The sequence below is a fragment of the Calypte anna genome, chromosome 8 (assembly GCF_003957555.1).
Source record: "Calypte anna isolate BGI_N300 chromosome 8, bCalAnn1_v1.p, whole genome shotgun sequence".
Classification (NCBI taxonomy): Eukaryota; Metazoa; Chordata; class Aves; order Apodiformes; family Trochilidae; genus Calypte; species Calypte anna.
In genome coordinates this window covers 26009939-26019895 of record NC_044254.1, presented here as the reverse complement: position 1 = coordinate 26019895, position 9957 = coordinate 26009939, and the positions used below count along the sequence as shown (strand labels likewise).

The window sequence follows — 9957 nt, the reverse complement described above, 5'->3', positions numbered from 1 at the left end:
GTTGGCTGTATAGCTTGTTGCTATGCTTAGTTACTGACCCCAGCATGGTGGGGATGGAAGTCTGCAGCATTCCTCTGGTGGGTAACATGGTTTTGCTACACAATTCACTGGCACAACCACAACAATCTCTCTCTCTCTCTCTCCTATTTCTAATACATTTTTGTGGTTATTTGAGGAGATCCCTGGCTGCTGGCTCCCATAGCTGCAGGGGGCAGGGTTTGAATACTGATGAGAACTCTAGAGGGTTCTGGAGATAGAGTGCTCTGTCCCACTCATAAAACTGGTTCATTGGTTTTTCCTAATCTGGCTGTGATGCTGCTGGCTGTGTAGCTACAGATGCTGGAGCCAGGCAGGGACCATAAAGCAGGAACATGTGTTAGGTGGCCCGTGCAGTGCTGCTGAGAAGCTCAGCCTGGATGCACTTGGGCAGCTTTTCTTTCCACCAGGTTTAAGAGCATTAAGGGATCAGCAGGCTTGGATCAAGGTGCAGAACTGGCAGTTTGACATTTTAAATCGATGGTACCTTCCCATTGCTGCTTCACAGCCCAGAAATCTGGGTGCCAGCAGCTGCTGGCTGGCACCTTTGTGTGTTGGTGACATTGTTGCCAAAACCTCGGGTGTCATCACTGTTACAAGAAGCAGTGTCTGTGTGATGTTTTCTGAACACTCCTGTGCAGTCACCGAGGTGGGAAATCCCTCTGCCTGCAGCAGGGATCCAGCAGTGATGTTTCTGCTCGTGCAGTGCAAACCTCACTTTATTCTGGTGCAGGATGCTGGTGCTCTGCTTCCAGTGGTGCCATTTGTGCAAAGGATGTTTCCATTTATTTGTAAATGCAGGCTCTACTTCAGTGATTACTGAATTAACTGAATTACTAACATGAAAACGTAATCCAGCCTGTTAAACTGTTTCCCTTTACACCTGCTCGCAGAGGGAGTGTTGCAGCTTCAGGGAAAACGTGGCTGGTTTTCCCTTCGGGATGCGTGCAGCACAACTTCTCTTACGTTGATGAGTTATTTTCGTAAAGCTTTCTCATCCTGGGTTTGAGTTAAACAAACAGCTTCTGCTGTCATGTGGAGTTGTGGCTGCCTCCAGGAGAGAGCTCAGCCCAAGTTTTACGTGTGTTGCCTTTTGTTTGGTGTTTAATGACATTTCAGGGATCTGTGCAGTGAAGCCAGCGAGGCAGGAAGGAGCTGTTGGGTCACAGGGAACTGGGTGCCTGTGGCAATCTGTCACTTGGCACTGCTGCTTCCCCAGCGAGCCAGAGCCTGAAGAGTTTCAGCTTTGCACTTTCAAGCTCTTGTCAAAGTGTCTTTCCCTCAGTGACATCAGATCCCAGCTAGGCTGTGGTAACTGAACTGTTTGTCATGGCTCCTCATCTAAATTGGAGTGTTTCAGCTATGGTGGTTGGTGTTTGACTTTGCAGGCTGCCTTGTCCCACTCGTTTTTTGTTAAACATTTGACTTCCTGACATCATCACTTTCAGAGGCTGCAATTTGGGTTTGATCTGTGCTCGAGACCACTGTTTAAATGAAAGACCTTAAATTATTGAAATTGCAGGAGGGGAAAAGCATTTCATATTCTCTCTAGGCATGTGTTCAGTTGAACTTGTATCAGATTTTAAATGGAATCATCTTGACACAAATGAGGCAGCTCCCAAGTGGGCACAATTTATTGCTGGCAGAAATGGGATTTTTTTTTAATTTTTTTTTTCAGATGCTGGAATTGGCAGTGGTCTCCTGTCATACTGAGTTTCTTAATCTGTGTTCCCTCTTCAGCTTCTTTGAGCTTTGGTGACAAATTTTAATTTTTTTTACTTCAGAAGGACTGGTTTGTGTTTGTCACCTCATTATCATGAACTCCTGAACTCTAAGCAATCGTCAGTGGGGGGAACTGCTCTAAAATCCAGCTGCCTGGTTGGCTACAGCTGAATTTAATCTTGGTGTAAGAAACAGATGTTGGTAGATGCCAGGGTTATGGACATTTGCCTCTTAAGAGTGGGTTTAGTCCACATTTTAAACATTTCTATCCTGGATTGTTTTAATGGGGTAAGCATAGCAAGCTGGTTTGATCTGACTCTTGCACAGGATGCTTGGCAGTCAAGAAGCTTTTTGAAGGCTTGAAACAACATTTTGGTGTTAGAAGTGTAAAACTTCTTTTTAGTTTTTTAGTTTTACTTTAAAGTAAAACTTTAAAGAGAAACAGATCCTGAGTTTCAGATATGCCAGTTTTAGCCCTCAGTCTGTTGTTCTTCCATAGTGCAGCAGTCAGGTGCCCAGGCTTGCAGGCTGTTTGCTACTTTGGTGTTTTCACCCCAAATCCCCCTCAGAACAGGAGAGCTTTCTAGCTCCAGGTTTAACAGTGATGTATTCCTGTGAGAAGCTTCTACTTTGGACAAACTGGTGTTGCCATCCCAAAAGAGGAGCTCCAAGAGAGAGTATTTAGTTCTGGCTGGTCCGTGAGCAGGTGAGTGCAGGGTTGGTAGATTCCCTTCTCCAGAAGGGCAATGGGTAAATTAATATTAACTCAATATATTGAAAATATTAACATTGAGTTAATGTATGCAATTGAGAATGAACTCTGGATGAGGGGGTGGAGAAGGAATTAGCCACAAGTGTTCCTCTCTGTCTACCATTATTTGGTGCTTTAAAATGAATTCAAGGCAGTTGTCTTGGGGCCAACTCATAGGTAATACAGATGCCATCTGGTCTGCTAGTTTTGCTAGTGCTTGGGGACAAATCCTCACCTGTGAGGTGGCAACAACTTGAAGGCACTGCAGTCCTGTGGACCATCCTGCAAGCAAGAAGAACACAGGCTCCTCAGCCACTTGATGCCAGTTCTTTCTCTCCCCACTTTAGTCCCTGACAAAGCTGCCTGCTCATGACATTTTATCCTTGAAGCTGAAAAACTCCACTCTGTGCTGTGCTGAGACCTGCAGCCAGCTTGGAAGGCTGCAGTCTGTAAGTTCACATGAGCTACGGGCTCAGCTCCAGGTGTGTGCAAGTAAAAGAGAGCAGCCTGGAGTATTTGCTGTATCTGCTCATTGCCCAAGCAAGGATGCTCTTCCGGGTGGTTGTGTCCTGCACAGCTCTGCTGAGGTCTGATCAGCTGGCAGGAGTCTCAGTGGGTCAGTTCTATCCTGTGAAGAAGGTGAGGAGAAGGGAGATTTGGGTTGGGGTTGCTCCCCTCAAGCTTTCATCATGAAGAGGGAGGGATTCTCCCTGTCTGCACCAGCTGGAGGGGAGCATTCCTCTCCTGAACCAACATCAGGAGTGGCAGCAGGGGGGTTCTCAGCATCCAAAATCTCCCTGTCCTTAAAGATTTGCCTAATCACCTGTTGGGAAACCAGGATGGAGCCAGGAGGAATGAGAAGCAAACCAGAAACCCTGTGTCCGGCCAGATCCAAAGCACCAGCTCCATGCCACCTTCCCCATCCTCTCCTGCTTGGGTGCCCAGGAAGCAGCACAGCACCCTCCTTCCTCTCCTGCCTCTGTTGGGGTTTGTATCCTGGTAACATCACTGGTGTGAAGGTGCAGAGAACTCCCTGCAGTCCTTTGAGCTGCTGTGAAGGCTGTAGCTCTGGGAAGCATGAACAAAACTCACCCCCAGGTACAGTCCTTCTCTTAAGCAAGATCTTAAGTGCAGCTGTTTTCTAAAGTACCCCCTGTTCTTGATAGTGTTTTGTCTGATTCTTTATCACTGGCTTCTGTGAGATCTTAAATAGTTTCTATTGAACTTGGTTTTGTACAAAAGGAAAGTATTGATACCTGTAGTAATGTTTGTTTTACAAATGGGTAACTAAGGATTAAAAGGTGATTGGACTGATCATTTGGGGAATTAAATCTGGGCCGCTTTTCCACCAAGGCAATTTCTGCTTGTATATAAAAATAAAGGATTACATTATATATTACTGGGTGAGGTGGTGTGAGAACTAAAAAGAAAAAAAACACATCCCTTGAGTGGTTACAGTGTGTTGCTTCTGTAAACATTCCTTTATTCCTTTCCTTCCAGAGAAATGGTGATGTAGATCCTTTTGATTCAGCAAAGTCCTTCTCTGAAGAAAGAGGTAATGAATAAAATGCAGAGCTTAATATTTTTGTTATTAGAGTATAAATCACTTGAAACTATCTATGTAATGTAGAATACAATCAGTATTTATGGTCTGTTGAGACTTATGGGTTGGGTTGTTCTTTTTTTTCCCTTCTGTGTAGTGAAATGTCCAGACTATAAAACTAATAAACTGAAGTTGGTCTGGAGTTGTCAGTCTTATGGTTATAGTGGCATGATACCTAATTCCTGTTTGCCTCAGAAAGGCTCATAATGAACTTGCTGTAAGCTTTCCATAAATTTTTAATACCCAAACTTCATCAAATTTTGTCCATATTAAGAAGGAGAAGGTGAGATCAAACAGAATCAATACCAAACCTGTAGATTGAGTTGTAACAACCTTTCATCACTGCCATTACTCTATGCTCCTCTCTGTTTGCAGCTATTTTGCTCTCTGGTCAAAGGTGTTGTCTGGTAGACAGAGACATGCTGTAATTTACCACTTTTATTTCAAGCTGAGATGTTTTCTGTGTTTGATTTCCTCTCAAGCATGACAGAGGGGGTGGTTACTGCAGCCAGGATCCCTTTGCCATTGAGCAGAGGCTCTGCCTTCCTTGGTGTTTGTCCAGCACAACAACTGAGTAAATACAAAGCACAGCTCAGACCTAACTTTTCAACTGAAGCTCTGTAAGTCCAGGAATACCAAAACCCAGTTATAGGTACAGGGCTGTCTTAAGTGACTCGTTACATGTTTCTCAGATGATGATGCTAATTTTTCTCCTGTGGGTCTGGAAATACAAAGGGACAGAAGAAAACCCAATGCTGGTTGAGAGGCACTGCAGAGATGAGGGCAGCTGCTTGGGGTGGCTCTTGCCTGTGTTGCAATGGCTCTGGGTTTGGCCTTCAGCTTCTGGCTCCTGTTTGATTGATGTGTGTGACTTTCTGGAAGCTGCTGCCCTTTGTTCCCTGGAGATGTCTTTGAGGAGGGACTGGGCTACTCTTCAGCCAGTTCTGACTATTTTGAGCTGATAGTTCAGCCTTGTTCCTGTGGCAGCATTGGAGGCTTGGTTGGGGCAGAAAGCCCAAAGTGCTGTAAAATGAGGTTTTACCTCTTAAGGAGTTTTGCTGTGGGCCCTGGAAGGGCACTTTTCCCAGCTGTGCATCCCCTGCCCTGTGTTTTGCCTGCTCCCACCATGCAAAAGGCACTGCTGACCCACTGGGTTGGGCAGGGACTTCACCCTCTTGCATCCAGGTGCATTGGGAGGGCTGTGACACAGACAGGACATTTGTACCACTTGGTCCCAGTGCATCTGGGGCTCTCCCACACCACAAGCAGCAAAATTCCCTATGAGGAGGTATTAAACACTGCCATGGTTTTTCTTTAAAACTCAACCCTCAAACCCCAGCATCCCCCTGCCAGTCCCACACTCAGAGCCCCCAGAACATCCCCTTTCCATCCCCTTCTAAAACACCCCAACCCCACCAGGCTCTGCTGGACCCTTCCCCAGCCCCTCACCTTGGTCTCTTGCCCCCCAGCAGCCTGCTGCCGGCCACCCAGCGCCCATGGGGGCTGCACCAGGAGATGTGTCTGCATCTCAGCCACTGCACTGCTCATCCTTGCTGCTGCCACCGGCTTGGCAGTGGCACTGGGGCTCCTGCCACGCACACCAGGTTGGTATCCTTGTAAAAAAAAAATATTTTTAATTATAAAGGAGGCTTCGTGTTCACCCTCGTGTGGGGTGGTGCAGACCAGGAGGAGGGAAGGGGACTGATGGAATGATGTGAGGTCACCAAGTTGCCACTCCCCATTCCTGGGCTCTGGTGTCCTGCTCTGTAGGGCTGTGATTAATCCTGGCCCCTGGTGCTTTCTAGAGCCAGAAATGAACTTTGGAAATCCTCCTTTCTTGCCCCATATCTGTTCCTCATACCTACAAAAATGTTGGAAAATGAAGTGTTTTGCTTTTTCCTCCAGTGAACCGCTTCTGTTTAGCCTCCAAAAACAAGACAGGCTTCTTGTGTGATGACAGAGAGACCTGTGTCCTGGCCAGCCAGGTCTGTGACAGAGCCAGCAACTGCAGGAATGGAGAGGATGAGCAAGAGAAGCTCTGTGGTGAGTGGTTTTGTTGTCATTGTCCTTCCAGCTCTGGGCTTCCTGTTGTAAGACACAGCAGTCCCTATCCCTCTGATCCTGCTCCATGCTTCTGGTTGTGTCCATGAACAAATAAACCTGGTAGATCCTCTGCAGGGCAGGTGCTGAGAGATGGCAATGCCCAAAACCCAGCCAGGAATCAGAGTCCAAACTCCCAGCCAGGAATCAAAGAGTCCAAACTCCTCTGATTTTTCCTAAGGGTTTTTTTTTTTAAACCCTGATTCAGTTTTCTTCCACTGGTTAAGCCATACATGTGCATGGTTAGTTTAGTGTCCAATTACCCTGGAAAAATACTTCAAGCAGAAGCCTGGGACACTCAGGCTCCACTTCTGACTGCATGAGCAGTCCTTCCCCTCTCCAACCACACCTTCCCCATCTCTGGCATCCTTCGCATCCCGACACCTCCCAGGGAAGGACCAACTGACTGACCCCTAGGACAGCAGCCTTTGGTAGCTGTCATCCTCATTTTATCTGGCTCCTCTGTGCCTGGTGGAGTCGAGCAGGTGTCCTGTATCTCCACCTGGCAGGTGACTTGCCCCACAGCCTCCCGGGGTTCCTGGTTTTCCGCTGCGGTCACCCGGCGCGCTGGGTCTACGCTGATCAGAGGTGTGATGGGATGAACGACTGTGGAGACTGCTCTGATGAGCTGGGGAGCTGTAAGTCTCTCTTCTGCCTATGGCTGAGCAAGAGTTTTTCTTCTGCTGAGGGACTGAAGTAGCTTGCAGAGGTGTGGTGCTCACAGGTGCTGCTGGAAAGGCCAGGAGGGTGACACTGGCCACTGGAGCACAAAATAGCCAGGACAGGATGTGAGGACAAACTGTGTGGGCTCCCTCCCATCAGCTGTGTCAAAACCTGCTGGCAACCATGAGAGCAAGGCTTTGGGCTTTGCTCCCAGCCCCTGAAGTTGTTCCTCTACACACAGCTTGGTGAGTGTGGAGCAGTTCCATTGGCATCTGTAGGTGCTGCCATCACTCCAAGTGGCCTTTGTTTCTTGGTCAGGAGATGATGGGTATGGTCAGGAGGTGGGTATGGTCAGGAGATGGATATGTCTCTGAGCCAGGGGGACTGAGTGTGTCTCAGCAGCTTCAAAGTCATGCAGATGATTCTCCTGCTAAAATGAGCAGTGGGTCTGTCACTCAGTCACCTCCGTGGTTTTGAAGCACAGGTGAGAGCTGCCTGTATCAGCAGATTTCTCTGGAGTTGCTTGCTAAAAAAAAAATAAATCCCATCTAGCTGCTCCTCCCAGCATCGCTGTTGTGGAGGTCACTGCAATGTCATGCTGCCTCATTGCCTCCCACAGGTAGCATCAAGCAAGTGTCCTCTTTGGAGGTTTCACAGATTCAGTGTCATCACCAGTAGCTTTTCAGTAGCTAGAGGGGATGAAAGGTTAGCTACCCACCTAAGAAAGGAGGGAAAAGGGGGTTGGTGCAGCAGAAAATTTCTGTTCCTGTTTTCTCTCCCTCCTAGTGGCTGCCTGCCCCCCATGTGGGCCGGAGTGGTGGAGCTGCAGACCTGTGCTCTATGAGTTCTGCTCCTGCATCCCCAGGAGGCTGTGTGGGGATGGCATCCAGCACTGCACCACCTGGGCTGATGAGTACATCTGCAGACCATGAAGTCTTGGTGCCTAGGAGAGCTGTAGACCCCACAGTGCTTCCTGCATTGTCACCTTTAAGCCTTGATGTCCTGCTCTGCCACCTGCTCTGGAAGCTCCAACCCAAGCAAGCCCTCTGCCCAGCATGCAATGACATTGAATAGGGATGAAGTTCTGCCCTTCCATCCCACAGCAGCCCATGCTGCAGGCTGGACTCTCTCTGTGGGACACCTTCACAGGTTCTGCTGTCATGTGAGGGTGAGTCCTTTCTACACAGGCAGAATGCCATCTTGCAACATTGACCCAATAGCTTGAAAGGTTTTCTGCAGGCTGCTGGAGACTCCCAGGGGCTGTCCCCAGCCATAGTGTGTCTGGCCAACCCTATGCAAGAGACTTCTCCAGTCTGGATGTGCTGGTACCTCTGTAGGAAGCCAGATCAAGGTACATTGAGGACTGTCCTACAGAGCAGGACATGAGGTGTGAGCCTTTCTAGCCCTTGGGTTGGCATTTCTCTCCAACACATCTTCACACCTCTGATCCTCACGGGCAGGAGGAAAAGGCTGTGTTTGTGTTCAAAGCATGTTTGGTTTCAGCAGTGGTTTTAGAGGTTTTGCATTGATGCTGCCAGAAGACTTCTTGGGAGCACTGTGCTGGGGGTGACACAGTGGGGACCTGCTGCAGAGGCCATATCTGTGCTCTTCTCCAGACCAACATGGAGAGTGCAATGGCAAGGAAGAGTGAAATGGGTGTTTCAATGGGTTGGGGATGGGTCATTTTGTCCCTGTGACCATGTAGCTGTCCCTGCAGGCAAGGAAATGGCAGGAATATAAACTGTTCTCTTCAGGGCTGTGCAGCTCTGGAGCAGCAGCTCAGCAGGCTTAGAAAAACCATGGGGTTGGGGTGAATATGCACAGAAGATGGCAAAGAAAGGAGGAAAAAGTCCCAGCCCAAGTGTCACAGCTGGTCCCGGGGTGGTGTGTGGGAGGACAGAGGGTCTGGTGCTGCAGAGCAGGAGAAGGTAGCCAAACTTCCAAAGCAGTCCTCAGGATATAAGTATGGGTGTGCCAGTGAAATTTAACTAAGATGGTGTTCTCTGCCTCTTTGAAAAGCTCACCTGTGTCCAGAATATCTTCTCTGAGGAAAAACCCCACATTTATAGAGAGTACACTTACTTTTCTAGGCCCAAAATAGAGGTGGTTTTCTTCCCACCACCATCACAAGTCATCTATGGTTAAAAATAACCCCCCTTCAATCACTTCCTCTCTGCCCTGGGATCTGCAGCTCTACATGTCACCATGGCTTGTGTCATTGGTGAATAGTTCTTCGAATTTGTAGCTGGGATGCAACTGCAGATCTGGGAGAGCTTTTAAAAACAGATTTTTTTTTTTCTATGTTCTGACTCATACTTCACTTGGAACAAGAGGGCAAAACTCTGCACTACAGAACCAGTACTAGAGAAAAATTCTGAAGTTGCATTTTATAACCCATCCCTCTCCATGCTTGGCTTAGGTGGCTGGCTGGGTTTCTCCATGCCTGGAAAACATTCCTGGAGTGCATTCCGTGCTGCAGCTCAGGAGAGGTTAGGAGTTTTCTAGGTAAACATTTCTCACTTGCAAAGCTTCCAGCCTCAATCAAAGCCTGAAATAGAGATGCAGATTTTTCCTGGAGCCACAGACGTGTAACACTTCACCAGGGCTTGTGAGGGGTTGGTAAATAAAACCTGGCTTGTCATGGTTGCTGTTGTTCCTCTTGTCACCCCAAAGTGTCTTCTGGGGATATCAGTGAGGAATGTGTGGCTCAAGGAAGAGGGACCTGGAGGCAGTGCTACCAGGTCAGCTTCTCCTTCCTGGGAGAGAAGAGCTGCTTTCTGGTTCTGACTGGGTTCAGTCTGATTGCCTGTTCCTTGGCTTTTGGAATGCAGCAAGGGCTCTGTGTTGGAAGGGTGCAGGTGGACTACAGCTGCTGCATGCTTCTGTGGGGGCAAAGAAAGGTGGGAGAGAGGGGAAGAAGAATTTAATTCCTCATGGTGAAAGCTGTGTAAGGATAATGGAACAACTGTGCTTGGTAAGGGTTGAACTAATCTGTTAAAATAAAAATATAGAAACTCTCAGTTATGGGTCCAGCAGGGTAGTTGGTAAAAGAAATTTGTATCAAACATGCTGGGGCAGCTGT

At 48.0% G+C, this 9957-nt stretch overlaps 1 protein-coding gene across 1 annotated transcript; it reads left to right on the top strand.

Annotated features, from left to right (window-relative positions):
• The first annotated feature begins 3510 nt into the window (after nt 1-3510).
• LDLRAD1 (low density lipoprotein receptor class A domain containing 1) lies at nt 3511-7807 on the top strand. The gene is made up of 6 exons (XM_030455102.1): nt 3511-3607; nt 4010-4064; nt 5585-5716; nt 6018-6155; nt 6722-6850; nt 7662-7807. Exons 1-6 carry the CDS (start codon nt 3587-3589, stop codon nt 7805-7807), a joined length of 621 nt encoding a protein of 206 aa, XP_030310962.1. The 5' UTR covers nt 3511-3586.
• The last annotated feature ends 2150 nt before the right edge of the window (nt 7808-9957 follow it).

Bases quoted from the DNA above. Each gene is read 5' to 3' on its own strand.
- LDLRAD1 (XM_030455102.1), top strand. From the start codon at position 3,587: ATGAACAAAACTCACCCCCAG. The intron at 4,065-5,584 runs GTAATGAATAAA...GCCCCCCAGCAG, and splicing joins GTCCTTCTCTGAAGAAAGAG to CCTGCTGCCGGCCACCCAGC. The intron at 6,156-6,721 runs GTGAGTGGTTTT...TCCACCTGGCAG, and splicing joins TGAGCAAGAGAAGCTCTGTG to GTGACTTGCCCCACAGCCTC.